This window comes from Papio anubis, chromosome 17 (assembly GCF_008728515.1).
Source record: "Papio anubis isolate 15944 chromosome 17, Panubis1.0, whole genome shotgun sequence".
Taxonomy (NCBI): Eukaryota; Metazoa; Chordata; class Mammalia; order Primates; family Cercopithecidae; genus Papio; species Papio anubis.
Window position 1 is genome coordinate 21,086,271 of NC_044992.1, and position 23,106 is coordinate 21,109,376.

At 36.1% G+C, this 23,106-nt stretch overlaps 1 protein-coding gene and 1 pseudogene across 2 annotated transcripts in view; one reads left to right on the forward strand and one right to left on the reverse strand.

Moving 5' to 3' along the window:
* Positions 1–23,106, forward strand: part of NLK (nemo like kinase) — a 157,797-nt gene that overhangs the window by 74,576 nt on the left and 60,115 nt on the right. For both annotated transcript variants that reach the window (XM_003912533.4, XM_009189932.3), the window contains exons 2-3: positions 11,764–11,893; positions 21,714–21,769. In XM_003912533.4, coding sequence (XP_003912582.3) covers positions 11,764–11,893; positions 21,714–21,769 — 186 coding nt within the window. The remainder of the gene's footprint in view (positions 1–11,763; positions 11,894–21,713; positions 21,770–23,106) is intronic.
* On the reverse strand, positions 5,075–5,245 carry LOC116271028 (annotated as a pseudogene).

Genomic DNA, 23,106 nt, shown 5'->3' on the forward strand with positions numbered 1-23,106 from the left:
AGGTCTCCTTTAATTCTTTGAGCATATTTATGATAGCTAGTTTGGGAGTCTTTTTCTGAGTGGGACATCTGAACCCACTCAGAAACAGTTTCTGTTTGTTCGTTTGTTTGTTTTTTTGATCTGTTGCCCAGGCTGGAGTGTAGTGGCGCAATCTCAGCTCACTGCAACCTCTGCCTCCCGGGTTCAAGCTATTCTCCTGCTTCAGCCTCCCAAGTAACTGGGATTACAGATGCATGCCACCATGCCTGGCTAATTTTTTTTTTTTTTTTTTTTTAGTAGAGACAGGGTTTCACCGTGTTGGCCAGGCTGGTCTTAATCTCCTGATCTCAGGAGATCTGCCCACCTTGGCCTCCCAAAGTGCTGGGATTACAGGCAATAGCCACTGTGCCTGTCCAGAAACAGTTTTTATTGACTTTTTTTTTCACTTGAGTATGGGACACATTTTCCTGTTTCTTTACATGTTGTGGAATGTTTTTGCTAAAAACTGGACGTATTAGATAATACAGCGTAACAGCTCTGGTTCTGATTTTCCTCGCCCCTGACAGTTGTCATTATTGTTATTATATATAATTGCTTATTCTTAAATGACACATGCAGACTTAATGTGCAGAATCTCTCTCCCCACTGAGGTGTAGCCAACTCGGGTCTCTGTTCAGTTTTGTTTTTTTTTTAATTTTTAGCCTAGCTTTCTTGGAGTCCTGCTTGTGTCTGCATAGCTGAGTGGTTGGCTGTTGGTTAAAGGTGCTCGAGCATTTTGAGCTAGTAAGGCTTATATCTTTTGGGGTGTGTGTGTGTGTGTGTGTGTGTGTGTGTGTGTGTGTTGGGAGAGCATGTAGTTTTCAAATTTGCCCAGCTTTTATTTTCTGCTGAGCCCTCTCAGTTTTTCCTCACATGCAGGAAGCCTCTCAGTCAGCAAGAGATCTATGGAGAGTTCAGGCTCTCTCCAGTCTCCTCTGGACATATATTCAGCCATCAGTTAGCCAGGACTGTGTGGGGAGTTTAGCCCCCCTCTGTGACTCTCTCATTTCCAGAATCTGCTTGTTAAATTTCTGGATTTCTGATAGTCTGCCCTTCTTCTCAACCAGGACAGTAGCCTTTGAATAACAGAGTATAGGCTTTCTCTGTTCTTTTCTAGTTGGGTTTAATGCTTTGACCCCACAACGCTACTGGGTGTGGGTTTTTTGCCCTGTCCTTCAAATCATGTTAGCTCCCTGTGACAATGAAGCTGCTGGGTTTTGTAGCCAGCCTTGCCCAGGAACTATCAGATGTACTGGTGCTTGGGTAGGGTGTGGCAGGGGTGGGGTAAGAAGCAACCCCAAGCTGTGACTCCCACTATTCTTACACAAATTTCAGCAGTTTTTTGTAAAAACACTTAAATTTGTCATTTGACTTTGGCCATTTTCTGGAGTCCCAAAATGGCTGTTCTTGACACTTTTGTCTAGTTTTATAGTTGTTTTGAGGGGAAAGGATTTGCTGACCTCTTCAGTTTGCCACAGCTGGAAGTCCTGCCTCCTGTTTTGTTTTGTTTTTGTAATATTTTTGGGTTTGGTTATTTTTAACAGGCTAATTGAAAACCTGAAGCACATCTATATGTTGTAGCTGCTTCAGCGTTTTGCTTCACAATGGAAGAAGTTAGGAGATTGTGATTAGATTAGGGGTGGGGCTGTAGTCCTAAATTTGCTGACAGCACTTTCCTGTGGAATGCTTCCTAATAATGTATTCTTGTGTAATGATGAAGAAAATGTTTATTTTTTTAAGCAAGCAGATTCCTTTGGGATTCTACTACAACATAAAAAAGACATTATAGTATGCTCGTTTCTACAGAATGAATTTGGCACAGGGAAAGAAGTGACAAAGGTCTTTGGGCTGGTATAGATGTATATCTATATGAAAAATAATGGAAAGACTCATCCTTTTAAAAAGTTACTCATTATACAGGTTTAAGCTAAAATACTTTTTTTGTGCTAGAAAATTAAGCTGGGCAGTTTGCCTTTTTAAAAAACCTTTCTAATTTAGTAACACACATACACAAAATAAAATGTATAACTCAGTGGCATATCACAAAGTGCAGACTTCTATAACCACCATTCAAGTGAGATACAGGACATCACCAGTACCCAGAAGTCCCCTGTGCCTTCTGGATCCATACCCCAAGAGAGGATTCTTGGATCTCACACAAGAAAAAATTCGGGGCAAGTCCATAAAGTGAAAGCAAGTTTACTTAAGTAAAGGAATAAAAGAATGGCTACTCCATAGGCAGAGCAGCCCTGAGGGATGCTGGTTGCCCATTTTTATGATTATTTCTTGATTATATGCTAAACAAAGGGTAGATTATTTATGCCTCCCCTTTTTAGGCCATATAGGGTAACTTCTTGGTGTTGCCATGGCATTTGTAAACTGTCATGGCGCTAGTGGGAGTGTCTTTTAGCATGCTAATGTATTATAATTCCAGAGGTCACTCATCACCATCTTGGTTTTGGTGGATTTTAGCTGACTGCTTTACTGCAACTTGTTTTACCAGCAGGGTCTTTATGACCTGTATCTTGTGCTGACTTCCTATCTCATCCTGTGACTCAGAATGCCTTAACTTCCTGGTAATGCAGCCCAGTAGGTCTCAGCCTCATTTTACCCACCCCTTACTCAAGATGGAGTTGCTCTAGTTCAAATGCCTCTGACACTCTACCATCGTTGTCCTCCCCTCCCAAGATAATCACTATCCTAACTTTTATGCTAACTACTTCCTTTCCCAGCAGTTTCTGTCTCCTAAGTGTGCATCCCTAAACATTATAGTTTAACTTTGCCTTTTTTAAAAAAATATTATGGAAATGGTATCTGGTAGTATATATTTATTGTGACTGATTTCTTTTGTTCAAAATTATGTTTGTAAGATTTGTCTATGTTGTTGCATATAGCAGTAGTTTATTTTAATTGCTGGAGAGTATTCCGTTGTTTGAATATACTACAATTTGTATACTGTATATTATATATTAAACATTCTCTTTGTGGATATTTAAGCTATTTCCAGTTTTAAGGGTATTACAAATATTGCTGCTCTGAATATGCTTGCATGTGTCTTAATGTATAGATATGCATATTCCTTTTGATTATATACCTAGGAGTCAAATTGCCAGGTCATAGTGTATATATATTTTTGACTTAATAGATAATGTCAACTTGTTTTCCAAAGTGATTATAACAGTTTACCTTCCTAAACTATAAGAATTTCCATTGCTCTTCATCTTAACAAAACATTTGCTATTGTTAGACTTTAAAAAAATTGATTTGTAGGATTCTGTATACATCTGGATAAGAGCCCTTTGTTCCTTATAAGTGTTGCGGGCATCTTCTCCTATGTGACATGCATTTTTACTCTCTTAACAATGTAGTTATGAAAAGACGTTCTTGATTTTAAAGTAGTCAAATATATCAATATTTTCCAGTGTGATTAGTGCTTTTTGTGTTCAACTGATGAAATCCTTCCCTGCCTTAATATCATATTCTTCTATATGTTATCTTCTAAAAGCGATGTGATTTTGATTTTCACATTTATATCTACATCCTACCTGGAATTCATTTTTGTGTATAGTGTGAAGTAGGTTTGGAGGTTCATCTTATTTTTCCATGTGGATATTTCATGGTTCCAATAACATAGATTGAAAAGATACTATATCTGACAGGGTTCAATCAGGAGAAAGAAACCACACCAGTTATTTAAACAGAGTTTAATATGGGAAAAAATGTTAATTAGGTATAAAGTTGTCAAGTAGATAACTAAAAATGCAAGAAGAAAACACATAAGATATCACAAAAGTAGCGGTTTGCACCCCACAACAGGAAGAATAAAGGCAAGAGGTTGGAATTATTAAATTTAGAACCCCATGATGTCTGAGGAGAGGATACTGGCTCACTGATGCTGGTATCTGGCATGAAAGATGTGGTGAGGCTAGTTCTGCAAGTTTTGGCAGAACTATAAACTGAATTCAGCTACTGCTATAAGAAGGTACTATTGCTGGGAGTGAAGAAGTATTGCTTGGGTGTCACAGAAACAAGAAACAGACAGGAAGCCCATAGGAGGAGCAAGTCCCTTCTTCCTCCTCCAGCCTTGCAGTCTCCCTCTACAACCTTCTGTTGGCAGAGCCTAACATGGAGCCAGTTGGCAAAACCAAAATGTGGTTTGTAGAGTTTAGCTCCACAGCATTATAGAGCAGTGTTTAGGTGGATGGGTTTGAAGCTGAGAGAGAATAGCTTAATAACTGACACAACCTTCCTGTCTCCACTGCTCTGCAGAGCCAACTTTTTGGTAAGTCAAGTGTTCATATAGGCGATAGTCTCTTTTTAGATTATATTTCTATTTCATCTATCTTTGTACCAAAATTACACTATGTAAATTACTGTAGCTTTATTATGTCTTCATACCTAGTAAAGCAATTTTTCAAAACCGACCTATCCTTCTTGAAGTGTTTTAGCTGTCCTTAGAACACTTGAATTTATAGAAAAACTTTAAAACTACTTCATCTATCCCCCCATCAATTTGGGGGGAACTGAAAATTTTACAATGTTGAGTCCATGAATATGATACATCTTTCCTTTTATTCTTTAATTTTGCTCTGTAATATTTTTTAAACATCTTGTATAGAAGTCTTGTGTAGCATCTGTTAGCTTTAATCCCAGATATTACATATTTTTAATATTATAAATAGTATTTTTTATAAATTTCATTTTATTTTTATTTTGAAAATTTCAAACTTACATTATTTTCCGTTTGTATAATTAGACCCCATTATACCCACCACCTAGATTCAGTATTTAATAAGATCTGCTTCATTTGTTTCAACTATTTTTTTATTGTTGCTGAAGTATTTTAAAACAAATCCTAGATCTCATGTCATTTCACCTATTTATACTTATAAGTATGCATCTCTAGAAAATATGGACATATTATTTATAACTAATTCTAAGCCATATTCACATTTCCTCATTTATATTTTTAAAATTTTTTATTTTATGTATACAGAGCTAACATGGTTTTCTTCATTGAGTGGATGCCTTGGATAATTCATTCAACAAAGATCATTTAGTCCAACTTAATGAAACCTATATCCTTCACGTACTGATGGAAACACTGGCAGCACCTATTGAGGCCATGTTTCAGGATCAGAGCATGCTGGTTTGAGCAGATGCAACAAGTGTGAGAACCCCGGCCGAATTTTCATGGGTGGCTCCAGTAGAGCTGCTGGTGACCCATCTTGCTTTCAGGAGTGCAACCAGGCGAAGGGCCTCTTTTATTTCAAAAATGTTTTTTACTGTTGATATGTTCAATTTGCTTTTAACTTCAGGCATATTGTTCACATTTTGTATTAAGTAATTATTAAAATATTAGCCATTAAAATATTAAAGTATGCTCTATGACAATTCAGAACAAAGTTTTCTGATGTGAGCTTTATTTCTAAATTCATTAAGATTTTTGACATCTGCAAAGCCACACTGTCACAAACCTACCATGTGAATAAAACTGTCTTTTTCTTTCAAATGTTTTCTATCCTTACATAAACCTAATGTGCAACAAAAATTGCCATTTGTTAAATACAAATTTTTTTCTAGTCCTCAATGTTCCTATTACTGAACACATATCTTTCAGGAAGTCATCAGTGAGATTAAAAGTAAGTGCATTTTTGTGTGACATATTTTTAGTTTTACTTGCCCTTTGTAACCTCTTCTTGCCTAGACAAAGTTGTTAAAATGCAAGAGGGAGATGTAGTTGTGAATTATTTTCATTTGTGGCTTTTCCTAGAAACCTTTCCTTCATTGTTTCAACTGGTTTTCCTCCCCATGCAATATTCGTAGGTCTGTTTCTAAGCAAGGACTGTGACTAGTGGGCCATGAAAACTACCTAGACTTGGCAGACTGGGCTGTATCATGTTCACCCCCTAACATGAGAAAATCTGGCATGGCAGTTTTCCTGCAGGCAGTTCAATACTCCTCGTAGACATATTGAACAGTGACTGAGGAGGAAGTCTCTGTATCTCCCCAACATCTACAGTATGGATGGAACTAATTAATTCATGATCTAAAAAACAATTAAATATTCCCAAGACCACAAGAATTATCATAAAATGATTTAGCTACATTTTAACTTATCCAGTATTATTGGTGGGGACTGAAAGGGTCTTAAGAGTTAGGTTTCACTCACTAGTACTAAGTACTTGAAAATAAATATGACAGCTTGATACTGGATGGCTTACCTGTTCCTTATCCTTCCTCCATTATCAGCACCCTCAGGTGTCTCACTACAGATCAGAATGGCCCAGTGCTGTCTTATCTGCTGAGATCTTTGCTATTTTTAGTTCATTAAACACAGAGTTAGAGGATGTTTAAGTTCTTATTTAACTCTTTGAGTCAAATATAGATATTTTGCTGCTCCTAATATTATTTGCTCCTCCTAATATTATTCAATATTAGGAGGATTAGGAGGATATGAAGAAAAGAATGAACTGTTTCTCAGCCTTGGTTTATCTGTTGTATAAGGCCTTTTTTCTTTGTAATACAAATTAGCAAATTTGGGAATCATTTTATATATCCTAATAAATTGGAAAAGGATATCTTTCTTAATGCATACAGCTAACCCAACAATTACCAAACTTGGATAAACAAACAAATGAGAAAAGAACTCAGCTAATAGGATACATTAAATATAGAAGATGAGAATCCATTTTTTATTTATGTGTGTTTTTTTTTTTTTTTTTTTTTTTTTGAGACAGAGTCTCACTGTGCTCCCAGGCTGGAGTGCAGTGGTGTGATCTCGGCTCACTGCAAGCTCCACCTCCCGGGTTCACGCCATTCTCCCGCCTCAGCCTCCCAAGTAGCTGAGACTACAGGCGCCCGCCACCACGCCCGGCTAGTTTTTTGTACTTTTAGTAGACACGGGGTTTCACCATGTTAGCCAGGATAGTCTCGATCTCCTGACCTCGTGATCCACCCGCCTCAGCCTCCCAAAGTGCTGGGATTACAGGCTTGAGCCACTGCGCCCGGCCTATTTATGTGTTTTGAATGGGGGAAAAGCCTAGAAAGATTTCTTCTAAATTGTGTACAACTCTATATAATGTGGTGGAGTGCACACAAATTATAGCCTGTTAAAATTGCAATTAGAAAGACCAGTGAGAAATAAAAATAAATTTGTTATTCCATAACTTACTACATAAATTTCTTATGTATCCTTGAACATAAAACAAGGACCAAGGTACAAATAGGATACATTTCCTAGACTTGTTTGTTGTCAAAAATTTTGCCCCAGTTTGCTATTGTTTTCTGAAACAGACTTAATCTAAATACAAGTAAAAATAAGGAAATGAATTTCAAAATAAATGTGAAGGCAATAATCTAAATATTTAGAGTGTAGTTAGGAGGTTCTATTACTGAGATATGTACTGTATTGGTGTAGTTGACATATTGTAGTATGTGTAGCAAGAAATGGAGGATTGCTGATTACAACTTTATGTGAATAGAATTAGAAGAACCTGATTTTCTTAAACCAAGTTGAAGCACTTTTTAAATTATATTATGTATTTGCTTTGAATAGCTAAAAATATGTATCAGAAACATGAACTTTAAAACTGCTAAAACATGGGGGATTCTTCACATAAAAATGAAAGAGAAACAATTTCTTGGAGATTCTTGCTGTCTAGTTTAAAGATGTTTTAAGTGACATTTTAGTGGCTGAGAAAGTATTCCCAGTAATAAGTTTCACTTTTGTTTCATTACAACTTTTCTGCTTGTCAGTAATTTAAGCAGATTTGTGGCAGTGTTCAGTTTTCTGGGATTAAGAAAACTCAACAAAATGACCACAACAGATCTAAAATGCTTCCTGTTTTGTTATTGTACTCTTTTGATCAATTCCATATCTCTCTGAAAAATGACTTGTGGATTCTTCTGGCTTTTTAAAAAACAGTTGAATTTGTGAGGACAAAGAAATATTGATAAACTCTGGACAAGTGTAAGGAAGGATTCTTTCTCATGACTCTTAAACATGCTGTTTGAAGTATTAATTTAAGACTTAGAAAGTAAACTCCTGTTAGTAAAACTTGACTGTTTAAGAAGGGAATCAGATGAAATGACAGATGCATTGTCTTATTTAAGGCATCCAGTGTTTAGCAGAGAAAGTAACTGCCCCAGAATTGTAGGTATAAGGATGGCTCCTTTTTTTTCTGAAATGAAGAAACTTGTCCTAAGTGTTGTTCATTATCTCTACAGCTGGAACTTCATTAGCAAGTGCCGTTAGAATAACCAGGGTATTGCAGCAGCAGAGAAACTAAGCGCCTCAAGCCTTTGAGTAACAAGGAAAATAAAAGAATTCCTATATAACATGCCTCCACACTTATCTGTGTTCTGTGGTACTATTTGTGCTGAACCAAAGCATCTGCTACCTCAAGTTAAGAGAGAACAAACTCAACATGGCATGAAATTACTGCACTGCCATTCACATTCATTAGAGTTATATTGTTGCCAGCTACAGGCATGACTGGCTTTTGCATGAATAATAAAATACTGCTTTGTGAATTTTACTTTAAAATATTACAAGACACAGTACTCACCTTGAGCCTGCGTCAAGTATTTTCAGGAGTGGGTTTATCTCCTTTAGTGGCTTTTCTAACCATAATAGGGTGACCAGTAAGTAGTAGTCAGAAGTTAGGAAGAAGTATTGTATGAGGCCTTTGGAAAGGGCATTGTGTTAAATCAGTTTACCTCATGTTTTAAAACTAATATTTATTGTGCCTGGCTAACTGTTAAAGATACGAAAATTATTGTCATTTGGCAACCATCGTAATAATTGATTCCGACAAAAATCGTGAATGGATACTAAAGTTAATGGATCAAAGTTCAGTGAGGAATAGGATATTTACACAGTTACAAAGGGAAAAAAATTGTAACCTTATAGTGAAGAAACCTGGCAGACACCTCATTCAAGTGATTAAAGTTATCAGCAGTAATGAGACCTATTGACATTATATGCCTCCTGAGATGATGCACTGAGAAGGCATCAGTTCTTTGTTGTTTCTGTCAAAAATGGGTAATCTGAATCTAGTTATGAGAAAACACCAAACCCAAATTAAGGGCTAGTCTTCAAGGTAACTGGCCTGGTATATATATTTCAAAAATGGCAGTCGTGAAAGACATGCCAAATAACTTCTAGATTAGAGAAGACCAAAGAGACATGACAGTTGAATACAATGTGTTATCTGAAGTTTTCCCTTTTTCGTATTTCATTGTTATTTTTCTCTTCTAGTAGCTAGATACTGGAGTAGTATATTTAAACAGAAAAAAAGTACGACTAATAGTTTGAATATAGCAATATATCAGTGTCCCCTCCTATTTTCTAGTTTATGTGGATTTTAATCAGTATTGCAGATTTGGCGGGGGGGGGTGTGTGTGTGTGTGTATGTGTGTGTGTGTATGTGAGATACAGGGTCTCACTGTGTTGCCTAGGCTGGTCTAGAACTCCTGGCCCCAAGTGATACTCCTGTCTCAGCCTCAGCCTCCCAAAGTGCTGGGATTAACAGGTGTGAGCCACTGCACCCTGCCTAGGTTGGTATTTTTTAAGCAACAGTCATGAATGTTAGGTCTCCTGGCCTACTTGAGTTACATATGAAGCTATTGAAAACTCACAATTGCCTGTAGTCCCAGCTACTCAGAGGGCTGAGGCAGGAAGACTACTTGAGCCCAAGAGTTCCAGGCTGCAGTAATCTATAATTGTGCCACTGCACTCCAGCCTGGGTGACGGTGAGACCCTGTCTCTAAAAAATAATAATAATAGATAATACTTGTTTTATCAAAATTTTGGCCAATGGAAGAAAGTGAAGCCATCGTGTTCTTAAAAAATACTAGAATACTCAATAGAGATAGCACTATGTTAAGGAAAAAAAATACTAGAATACATAATTTCAGAGTTTCACGAGCACTTAGAAAAGGAAGTAGTGATCACTAAAATGAATCCATAAAGAAGTTTGATAATGGTTTTTAGACAGATACGTAGATAATAGGAATTTTTATTTTCAGGAAAGCAATTTGATGAGTGTCTGATTTCCTGAGTGATTGTAATTCATTGAATGAGTAACTGAATATCCATACCCAAGATTAATGATTGAATGTCAGTCTTGTTGATGATTTCTAGTCTTCTATCTGTTGCAGAGATCTATTCTCAGTCCTATTCTAAACTTTAATTAATAACTTAGAAAGAGACATTAATGCCACATGAATCAATTTTTTTTTTTTTCGTTTTTTTAAAATACAGACACAGTCTTGCTGTATTGCCCAGGCTGATCTCAAACTCCTGATCTCAGGCAGTCCTCCTGCCTCAGCCTCCCAGAGTGCTGGGGACACAGGCATGAGCCACTGAGCCCAGCCTCAAATTTTAAAATGACACAAATTTAGGAGGAATAAATACTCAGAGCATTGGATGATCAGAACAGGGGCTGAACGAATAATAGCTGAAAATGTTAGGCAGGAATCTAGCCAAATAAATTGGACGGAAATAAATTCTACCAGAACAACCAATCTTAGTATGATAGGTAGAAGGAAAAAAAAAAAGCTCTAGGTTAGTTAATTTATGGAAAGTCAATTTGCCAAATGACCAATTGGCCACGTATACTCAATTTATTGGTATTTATTTTTTCTTTCTTTTTTTTGAGACAGAGTCTCGTTCTGTCACCCAGGCTAGAGTGCAGTCAAGAAATTTTGGCTCACTGCAACCTCCGCCTCCAGGTTCAAATGATTCTTGTGCCTCAGCCTCCCAAGTAGCTGGGATTATAGGCACCCGCCACCACACCCAGCTAATTTTAGTATTTTTGGTAGAGACTGAGTTTCGCCATGTTGGCCAGGCTGGTCTCAAACTCCTGACCTCAGGTGATCCACCCATCTTGGCCTCCCAAAGTACAGGGATTACAGGCGTGAGCCACTGAGCCCGGCCTGATATTCTTTTAACTATTTGGTTAATATGTATCAACTGGGTTCAGTCAAAAAAACAGAAACCACACTCCTATTTCAAACATAGGGAAATATAATACAGGAAATTGGTTATATAGGCGTTAGAAGGCTAAAAGGGGCGGGTGGTGGGGGACACAGTTGTTAAAGAGATAGTAACTACAAGAAGCAACTACCACACTAAGAGCTGGGAAATAAAAGGGATGAAGTTATCATTACTTGGGAGCTAGAGGGATCCCTAAGCTGGCACCCAGACTTCTAAGGAGGGGAAATTGTTCAACTGCTGCTTATATTGAAATCTGTATTACTAAAAGATGTTCATATACATAAGAAATCAAAATATTTAAATTGTGTTTGAACATGTCTTCCCTCTCAATGTAGTTCTGAAAATAAAGCACAAAACTAATTTGACTTTTATCAAATTAATATTATCTATGCGGCTTCTGTATGTTTGTTTTTTCCTGTCTTTAAAATGGCTTTACCACTAATACCTCTCCTACCTCAGATGTATAAAGTGACTTCTCAGAAAGAGTAATTGTTTATATAAATTTAGACAGGGAATTTTTTTTTTAAAGCATGGCAGATGACGTGGGTGACCAAACATTCTCTTTAATTGTTAGTATGTACTTTTTTATCTTTCTCACTGACACCTTAAGCTTCATTAAGTGGACTTAATGTTGAGTGTTTTAAGATAAAGATATTGTCATGATCTGAAACATTGGAAAACAAGGTGTGGAACTGATTTCTCTGTTTTTTTTTTTCCCCCTTCCCCAAATACTGCTTCTTTAGGTCAGTAACAGATCCAAGAGATGGAAAGAGAGTAGCACTCAAAAAGATGCCCAACGTCTTCCAGAATCTGGTCTCTTGCAAAAGGGTCTTCCGGGAATTGAAGATGTTGTGTTTTTTTAAGCATGATAATGTAAGTGAAATTGGTATTTGGGGGAAACTATTTCCTAAGCCGCCTGCATTCAATTAGTAAAGAGCAAATGAGAGTTTAAAAGGGCACCTATAAGTAAAATTTGGAAATTGGCTACAGTTTTATGCCAAAATGTGAAAAGAAATAAGCGCACCAGTGAGGTTATAGGAGAATACTTATTGTTAGGCTTTCAATTCATACATTCTTATTGGAAGAGATGCACACACACAGAGTTTTCTAAGCTGTAGTCTTTCAGTGCTTTGCTCTCCTTTTATATATACTCTTTATGTCTCTCTATGACTGTCTTAAATTTTCACTATTGAGATTAGTGGTTTTCAACCTTAGCATATTAGACACACCTGGGGAGTCCATTTTATGGGCATTTTATTTGAAGGTTTGAAAATTACACTATGAATTATATGACATGCACAAGCTCTAAACCTCAAATCAGGAGTTTCACATTGGCTTCTGGAATGTGGTGTGCACTCTCATTTGTCAATCTGAATGTCTTTTTTAATTCTAAGAATACAAGCTATTAAATATGTTTAAAGCCCATAGAAAAGGAGCATGTATTTGTAGGGAAAATAGGTTATTAATAGAAACCACAACCAAGGTTTTTATTGAGGTGCTTGGAAACCTGAGACAAATTGGACCCTTTTTGTGACTGAACAATGAGCAAGTGTAAGTGAATTCAAGTGAATTCTAACATTGATTGATTGACAGATAAATATTGATTGATGCAAAGCAAATATTGATATTTAGCCAAGGAATAATACTAATATTCAACACAAAAATAGAGTGTAGTGATTTATGTAGTGAGTGATTTAAGTGGAAATAATTGACCCTTGGTTTTAAGTGCTTTATCTTTATCTCATAATATTTTAAATCAGAGATTAAGTTAGAGATGTGGGAAACAGTTTCTCCTATAAAAACAGTACATCCCAGTACATCCCTTAAGTTAACATAGGCTAGCTTATTTTTGGCTGTGTTTAGAGATGTGAAGACTTACAGACAAATAGACTCATTGTGTTTTGACAGAGCTTCCCTTCAACTAATCCTGAATTAAAAAGTTGATACATGTAAAATTTACCTGGAGGTTGCCAGCATTAGAATATGTTTTCATTTTCATGTGAAAAGAAAAACTGCATCAAATTCTTTATATAATACTCAACCTATGCTATTTTAATTGCCACAATAAAAACATCAGAAAAAAAATTATGATTTCTTATGAGTCTGAGTGCTTATTTGCACAAAAAACTTGAGAACTTTGGCCAAAAGTTTGGTCTCACTTAAGAAGCAAATTTGCAAAAGTTTGAGGTATTTGTTAAAACTGGAGTACTAAACTTACCATATGGTTCACTCGAAGCTCCTTGGTATGACATATTTCATTTTATTGATTATTCTTCTTGAAATTCTCTTGCCTTAATTTTTTTTAAAGGGTATTGCTGTGTTTTAGTCGATTGGAACTGCCTTGCAATGTGCTTGTTTTAATACATTTCAAAATACCACTTGAAGCCGGAGACAATGGCTGCATCTGTATCCTAGCTACTCAGAAGGCTGAGGCGATAGATCACTTGAGTCCAGGAGTTCAAGACCAGCCTGGACAATGTAACGAGACTTCATCTCTAAAGAAGAAAGTTTTTTAAATTAGCTGGGTGTGGTGGCACAGATCTGTAGTCTCAGCTATTTGGGAGGCTGAAGCGGGAAGATCACTTGAGCCAGGAATTCAAGGTTGCAGTGAGTTGTGATCACCCCTGCACTTCAGTCTGGGTGCAGAGCAGGACTCCATCTCTAAAAGAAAAACCACAACACAAAACAAAATACCATTTGAGTTACTATTGTACTACCAATTCCTCAGATTTTAGAAATAATTTAGAATAATGTCTAGTTATTTATTAGTTATTTCTTGACTTTACCTTAGTGTGTCACCTCAGTATCAAAGAGTGCAGACCTTCTTTCATCGTCAGAGACTCAAGTAAAGGTGTCCATGATGAAGAAATATCCGAAGGGTGGCATCAGAAATTTGCTTACTCAGGGCTGGGTGCAGTGGCTCATGCTTGTAATCCCAGCACTTTGGGAGGCCAAGGCAGCTGAATCTTTTGAGTCCAGGAGTTCAAGACCAGCCTGGGCAACGTTGCAAAACCCTGTCTCTACAAAAAATAAAAAATTAGCTGGGTTTGGTGGCACACGCCTACATTCCCAGCTACTTAGGAGGCTGAAGTGGGAGGATCGCTTGAGCCTGGGAGGCAGAGGTTGCAGTGAGCCAAGATCACGACACTGCCTGGGCACAGAGCGAGATACCATCTCAAAAAAAAAAAAAAAGAAAGAAAGACAAAAAAGAAATTTACTTACTAATGATGTCAATGGCTTGCTATATTCAGACCAACCTTGGCCTCTTCTATAAAGGAGGGGTGGTATAATAAACTGCTGTTTGTCTAGTTGGTATTTTTGCTCAAGACTCATTCCTAATAACTAATTAAGTTACAAACACAGTGTCAAAGGGAGCAGTGTAAGAAAAATAAACTGAATTTGTGAAAATCGCACCGATTAAAACATACAAGCAATTCTAATACAGTTTCTAAGAGCTATGCTTTAAAGTCAGAACTAGGTTTGAATTTTGGTTCTACTGTTTTTTACTGATGCATCTTGGACGTTAACTTCTCCAAGCTTTAAGTTTTTTCATATTCAAAGCAGGCATGGTAAAAGCAGAAATAACTGTATATGATTGTTGCAGAAACTAAATTTTTTTAATGCATATAAATCTGCTCAACACACACACAACCACTGTTTGGAGCTGCTGAGCTCTATCATAGAAGAGTGCCTGTGACATCTGTCAAAGTGTTTAAAAGTGAGGCACATAGTTGAAGATGGCACAGCACCACTATTTTATATATAATGGATCTCTGCTATCTCTGAGATCTATTTCCAAAAGGATCTCAGGGCCAGCATACCTAGTATGTGTGGAATGCCAGTCTAAGAGACAACTGGTATTTGATCTAGTTAAGGCAGCAAATGTTTATTTATTGTGTCCTATATAAGGAGTGCAGTGCTAGGTCATGTGGAAGATACAATAAAGACTTAAAACACTTCCTTTTTGAAGAGGTGTGTTTAATATTGCTGTGTGTCAGGAGATATGCTAGATGCTTTACATATATTAATTAATTTACTCCTTAAAAATCTTGTCAGATAGGGCTTGTTAACCTTACTTTGTGGAGGAGGAACCAAAGGCTTGGAGTTACGTAACTTGCCCAAGGTTAAGGTGGCACAGACTGGACTGTAAATCTGTCTTGCTGTAGAACCCATATTCATTAATTCAGTAAACATTTGTTATGCACATCCTATATGCCTAAACTGCATTAGCTTCTGGTGTCTTTATCTTCAAATAGTTGAAATTATTTTCATAATGTGATAACTACTATGATAAAAGTACTATGGGAGTGTTGCCTCCCTGGTTAAACATTAAGCCAGGACAGCTGTGTGCATAGCAAAGCTCTGGACAACCGAAACCTAGAAATGTATTCAAAGATTCCCTGGATAGGGGGCCTTAAAACACAGACTCATGGGTCTTACCTTACACCTAGTAAGTTGTAATCTCTGGGATTGAGGCCCAGGTATCTGTGATTTTTTAAAGCTTCTCAGGTGTCAGGCGAGTACCATAATAAGAAGAGAGAAAAATTGTTGCGAACTTAGAAACTCAAAGATGCGTCAAACACAGAGAAGAAAAATCTTAATATGAGCCTTTTGAGAACAAGATTTGATTGAAACAGAAAGGGATGTCATGACAAAAATGGCATTTAGAAAGATTTTGGTCATTTTAGGAAGGTTGGATTTTAATTTGGATGGCTTTTTATGTGTCAGAGAATAGTAACAAAGCCTGAGAGGCTTTGGATTTTCTTTTGAAAGGAACCTTCAAAGTCACTGTATCAAATTCATTGATTTTAGGTGATCTGACTGAATTTTTACACACATACACACACACATCTGAGTACCTACTTCGCCATCTTAAAGAACACATTCACCTTGATGAAGTAACTTGGGGAAACAGAAATGGGTTTAGCTTTCTAAAAATTGGTGTTTAGGCTTATTACTAGTATCTGTCTGAGCTTTTGTAAAATCTGGCAGAATCTTCTGTCTACCCACCTATGCATTTGTGCTTGTGTGTATACACATGCATAGTTATCATATGATCAGCAAGGAAAGTGATGATTTAGGTTTTTTGGATCTTTGTGATGAAAGCTATGAATCCTCTCAGAAAAATGGACATATATACAATTTTAATGTCATTTTAGGCTTTCACTTGTCCTCTAAAGCCCATTTAGAGCCCCCTTAGGGTCTGTTGATTCCTGCCAAGAGCCCCTGTGACACAAGTCTTGGACGTTTTTCTTGTCTTTAGACAATAACACTAAGTATACAGTAGGCAGCCATTCTATTTGAAGAGTGAGTGAGTGAATGAAAGTGACAGAAAAAAAGAAATCTAAGGGCCTGGAATGATAACTTCTGTGATCTCTCTCTTGGGGTTAATTTTTCTTGTCCTAGCTCTGGAGTGCTCCAGAGAGGGCTAGAATGAGACAAAGAAACTTCATTCATTTTCCTTTGTGTAGTCTGACCTAACTCATACAACACCCCTTTCGGTTCATAAGTAGGTTACAGAATCATACAATATGGGAAAAACAGATATGGCCTATCTCTTAATACAGACATGCTGTTCAGACATTGGTAATACTAAGTGCTAACTAATAATAACTGTTGTGCTGCTAAGGAGTTGGAAAAAGCAAAGGCTGCTCTAGAGGTATGTTACTTTTCAAGGAATTTGGTTTTGTTTGCTGTGTGCCTAAAGTTTGTGGTTCTGGGCAGATTACTGTCACATTTAAAATAATACGGTCTCCCATGTTCATGGATTGGAAGACTCAGTGTGATTGATAGGTCTTTTCTTCGCAAGTAGAGCTATACATTTTAGTGTAATCTTAATCACAGTCCCAGCAGGGTTTTATGTTTATATGTGTATGGAAATTGACAAACATCCTAAAACTTATGGAAATGCAAAAGATCTAAAATAGCCCAGACAATCTTAAAGATGTTAAATAAAGTTAGAAATTCATACTACCAGGTATTGAGACTGTTGTCCGATATTGAGACTGAATCCAAGGAGCAACAGAAACAGAAAGTTTCTAAACTGGCGTACCACATACATGTTCACCTGATTTGCAAGAAAGGTGCCACTATAATCCAGTGGGGAATGGATGACCATTTCAATAAACAGTTCTGAGTCCATGAGATATCCATATTTAAAAAATTAACCTTAGCCATATACCATATACATAAATTAATTCAAAATGGATCATAAATCTGAAAGGTAAAATAATAAAACTCCTAGAATAAAACATAGGCAAATATCTTCATGACTGAGATAAGCAAAGATGTCTTAACTGGACAGATAAAACAGCCATAAAAAATTGTTAAATTGGACACCATTAATGTTAATTTTTGTTAACATTAATATTAAGAACTAAATGTTCATCAAAAGTTAAGAGAATGAAAAGACAGACCTCAGACATATATCCAATAAAATACTTATTTCCAGATATATTATGGGCTAGAACAATTTTTAAAATAAATATTCAGTGTTTGAAGAAGACAATTAGAAATAAATGTTTTACTTGATATTTTTCAGACTGAATCATATATAAAGAGCTTCTATAACTGAAAATGTTTTGCCCAAAGACTTAATGAAAAATTTCACAAAAGAGGATAACATATCAAAGTGTTCAAAGTCATTATTCATCAGAGAAATGTAAATTAAAACGACATTGAGTTAACCCTATGTACCCAACAGACTGGCTGAAATTAAAAAGACTGACAATACCAACTGTTGGCAAGGACATAGATCAACTGAAACTCTAATCCATTGCTAGTGAGAGCATAAATTTGTAAAACTACTTCAGAAAACTGGCAGTTTGTACTAAAGCTAAATATACACCTACCCAATGACCCAGCAATTCTGTTTAGTATACACTCAAGAGAAATGAATGCATATATTTACCAAAAGAGTGTACAAGAATGTTCGTAGCAGCATTATACATAATAGCTAGAAATTGGAAACAATATGAATGTATGCCAACAGCACTCTGGATAAGTACTTTGTGATATAGTCCAGTTGAATAATAGCACACTACACATCACCAAAAAGGATAAACCACTGATTCACACAGGAACATGAATGAATCTCACAGGCATAACAGTAAATGAAAGAATCTATACACAAAAGACTTTACTCTTTATTATGCAGTTTGTGTAAAGTTCAAGAACACACAAAATGAATCTTTGGTGACAGAAGTAAAAACAGTGCCAGGATGGGTTTTGACTGAAAAAAGGGCAAATGGGCCGGGCGCAGTGACTCATGCCTGTAATCCCAGCACCTTTGGAGGCCGAGGTGGGTGGATCACGAGGTCAGGAGTTCGATACCAGCCTGGCCAACATGGTCAAACCCCCTCTCTACTAAAAATACAAAAATTAGCTGGGCGTGGTGGCGCATGCCTGTAGTCCCAGCTACCTGGGAGGCTGAGGCAGGAGAATCGCTTGAATCCAGGAGGCAGAGGTTGCAGTGAGCCGAGGTCATGCCACTGCCCTCCAGCCTGGGCAACAGAGCAAGACTCCCGTCTCAAAAAAAAAAAAAAGCAAAGGGGCTAAAATGCCTAATTTCTTAACCTGGGTGGTATTTACATGGAAATATGTGTGTATATAAAAATTCATCAAGTTACAGTCAGGATTTGTATACCTTATATTGTATACCTTATGCTACAACTCTATAAAAAATAATAATATAGTCTCTACCGTAAAAAAACTTAGAATCTAGAATCTATTGTGGGGAGAGAGTGAGAAAAGAGTAGCTCCTTTGCTAAATGGGATTTAACTGTTTTCCTTATAGGTGTCTTATTATTGTCTTTGAGTCTTTGGCAGAGTAGAAACTCAATAAATGTTGATTCTATGAATGAACAGATAAATTTCTTGTCTTTATAGTTAGGATTGAGACAATTATTCACAGCAATTAGTTATTTTATTGATAAAGGGCTGACTGAAACTAAGCTATTTTCTTATGTAACCAGTTTATAGTGAATCTTCTAACATCACGGAGGTTAAAGTCCTAAAAAGCAGCTAACATAATGAGCTTTTATGTTTCTTAAAAGATTTGTGAAATGTGCAGAGACACTGTTAAGAAATGTGTTTGGCAATGACTATCATTTAAAGACATAACTTTAATTCATGTTTTAATTAGACAAGTTTGCTTGCTTTTTTTGTATTTGAAATCCTTTGAAGAGTGTGGTATTTGAGGATATTTCAGCTCTTTACAAGCCAAAGTCTTTATAAGCGTCCACCTATTTATATCTTAAGGCTAATCTCATGTACTTTATTCCCTCAAATATTACTGGGGTTTATAGAGGATCTCCAGCTATTTAAATGAAGTCTGGGGTTTCGAACTCTGCCACTATACCTTCTCACTTACTCATTTACGTGCTTTTGAGATTCCTAGATCATTACTGATCTAAATACTGTTTTTACCACCTAGAAGCACTGTAGAATGCCATCCTCTGATAAACATTTTGGAGTAGAAAGAGCAGGAGGATAAAACAACAGGCGTTTAAAAAAATTCCAGGCATAGTTTAAAATATTGTACCTTTCGAACTAACAATCACAGCTAAATGCTGTAGTGCAAATGTCTATCCCTATTTTATATGGCTTTTTTTACAAAAGGCCTCATCAAATATGGAGTAAGAAAGCCTCATTCTTCTCTATCAAGGTTTAAAATGTATGGTTGTCACTTTCTTCTAGATAACCTCTAATTATAGCAGATAGATTTGAAGTGTAAAATAGCTTTGTATAATGGACACTGTCACTCATTGCTTTCTGTTTCCCCCTTAGACAGGATGTGTGTTGCTCAGATACAGAGTTTAGAGTCCGAAAGATGTCAAGTAAAACACTAATTTCTAACTGCCTTCCTCAGTTGTCAGATATTCATGTTAAAAATTGTTCTGGCACATAATGAGAAATTTATGTGAATTTATTGGTTTAAAAAATATAACTGGCTAATTATAGGTTTAAAAAATACATAGAAATGAAATAATGTATCTGTCATATGAAAAAAATTACTCCTCAAAGAAACTGGAAAATCTCTTATTTTCTGTTTATACCAGAATTCTAAATATAAACATTTTAATTCAAAAGGAAAGATAGATACTCCTTATAAAAACATCTAAACTATTTAAAAGCCTCTAACTGGCTTTAAAGTGAGTGAAGAATTTTTCATTACAATAGGCTTTAATTCATAAAATAAATTTTTGCTTAAAATTTATAGTGAGAAATGCTTGACTGAAACAAGAATAACCTTTAAAATGAACCAAGTTTCTTCTACACATAAATTGCAAGAGGAAATGAAAAAGAAATGGTGGAGAAACCTTTGGATTATCAATCATACTATGTAAATCTTATTTAGCTCCTGATTTAGACTAACAAACTGTTTTTTAATATGAGAAAATAGGAAATTTGAGAACTGGATATTTGATGATGTTTTTAAACATTTACATTTTAGATTTGATCATTGTAATTTTAAACTTTTTTTTATTAGAGATACTGATTATGACTGAAATAAGTTTGGTATATGCTTGAGAATTATATAGGGAGAGTAAAGGATAGAGATGAAATAAAAATGTTCATGTGTGTGAATAACTGAGGCCAGGTATTGATTACATGGGTATTGTTTATACTATTCTGCCCACTTTTATATGTTTGAAGTTCTCTATAATTAAAAAAAAAAAAAAATTTAAGCTACAGATAATAAAATTTGAACTGGTACCACACAATTTATTTCCTGTTAAGTAGTTTCTTCCATGTCCTTTGAGCTTGGTATTTCTCATTAACTTAGCAAGACAGCTGGGAGGGGATTTGTTTGTTATGTTTTGATGGCAGAAGTTACACGGGTACTCTGCTGCTTTTATAAAGGACTTGCATCATAAAGTCTTTTTTCCTCACCCTAGTGACTTCTTTTCTTACAAGAATCTTGGAATAAAATCGAAAATGCTTAGTATGATTTAAAGACTTTAGTGTAGTGTATTTCATACCTTCCTCTTCTACTTTATGTTAGTCTATTTTCTTACTACCCTCTATATTGCATAAGCACTGGTTTTTCTGTTTCTAGAATCTGCCTCAGTGTCTTTATACTGCCTGCCTGTCGACCAACTCCTACTCAGCCTTCAAATTCTAGAGTAGTGTTACCCAGGGAAGCTTTTTCTCTCTACCCTTCTTTACATTTTTCCTCCATAGTAATAGATGTTGTAATTACATATCTGTAACTATTTGTTTGTTTAGTGCTTACCTCTTCTGTAGTCATGAGAGCAGAGATGATGCCTATTTTGTTCAACAGGATAATCTAAAAGCTTAGTGCTTGACAGGTAGAATGCACATAGTAAAGGTTTGTTGAACAGAGGAATAAAGGAATGAATGATAGATGTGGCTCCTCACACTCTTTAGTGTAACGTTGATTCTTTAAAATAGGACGTTTATTTTAAAAACTCTCTCCTGTGCAGGGATTTTGGTAGCATGTGGTGTAACCCAATTGCCTCTCTCATTGTGTAAGTCTTTTGGATAGTAAGTTTACAAATCCATCTTAATGTTTAGGACTGTGTTTCTTGACAGATGAATTTAATTTTCAGTGGGCAATTGTAACTAAGCTTTAAATCATTAAAGAGTTGTTAGTATTTACTTGCTTTTATGTTGAATTTTGTTTCCTTTTTAGTTCTCTAAATTTGACTTTTTTTTTTCCTTTTCTCAGGTACTCTCTGCCCTTGACATACTCCAACCTCCACACATTGACTATTTTGAAGAAATGTATCCTAACCAGGGAATGTGAAAGAAGGGGACAATTTTTAAAATTAATTTGTTCTTCTAGCACCTTTTGGGGTTCATGCCTTCAAGTATTTTAAATCTCATCCTTGCAGAAGTGATTGAGTACCTGGAACCAGGTAATTTTGAAATCCTAAGTGTCTGGCAGAGCTCAATATTATCAACATATTCTATGTGGTGATGCCACAGAACAGAAATCTGAACAGATATTTAATCCCCACACAGCCTTATGAGATAGATTATTACCATCCCCATTTTGCAGATGAAACCATTGAGGCAGCTTTGTTGTAGTAGAACCCAGGGAAGTGCTTTTACCACTATGCAACAGCTGCCTGTCAGTTAAGAGAGTAATACTGCCCTTTTTTATAACACTTAGGGTAAGATAAAAATTACAGGATTAATGTAAGTTAAGTTGTCTTACGTTCCTTAGAATGGTGGTGGTGGTAGTGGTGATATTGACCTAATAGCCTTTACTTATATAATTTTTATCAGATGCCAGGCACAATTCTAAGCTCTTTACACATGTGTTTAATTTAATCCTACAAACATCCTCTGGGGAAGGTATTATGATTATTCCCATGTTACAGAAGAGGAAATTGAGGCACAAAAGGTAAGAAATTGACCAAGATCACAGAGTTAGTAAGTGTGGGGATGGAGATTTGGTTCCAGGTATTCTGACTATGTAGTCTTGCTTTCAGCCCTTACCTATGTGATTCTCAGGATAGAGCCCTTAACGTTCTCCTGTTACTACTGTTAATGTTTAAAAATAGTATGTTAGACATTGTGAATAATAATGAACTATAAAATAATGATAAAATAATGCCTGGTGATAGCTCCATGGTAATAATAAAATAATGCATGGTAATAGCTCCTGGGACTGTGCATGAAAAAAACTGAGACATAAGTTAACCTCCCTGACATTCCTGGGCAAAGTGTTACCAGTTTCCATTCCGCATTTAACTTGGTAAAACTTTAAATAAAAGACAGGAAATCCTAAGGCATTGATTTTGGTAAGCTCATGATTATGCAGTTTATTCAAACTCTAGGCTTTTTTATTAATACTTTAGACCTATGACTCAGAATGGAAACCTATGTAATAGTGAGATACTTTTTCTGATTCAGCAGTGAGGTAATGAAAATCTCATTCTTACACAGGGAAGAGTAATTCCATATGAGGTTGTTATCTTTGATAACTTCCTGAGAAAATAGGAACAATTAAGAGCTTCCCAAGATAACTAAGCTGGCTAAGGATTTGGGAAATCTTATATGGTAATAGAATTGTCACTGATCAACACTGCTGGGATGTTTTGATCTTTTAAACC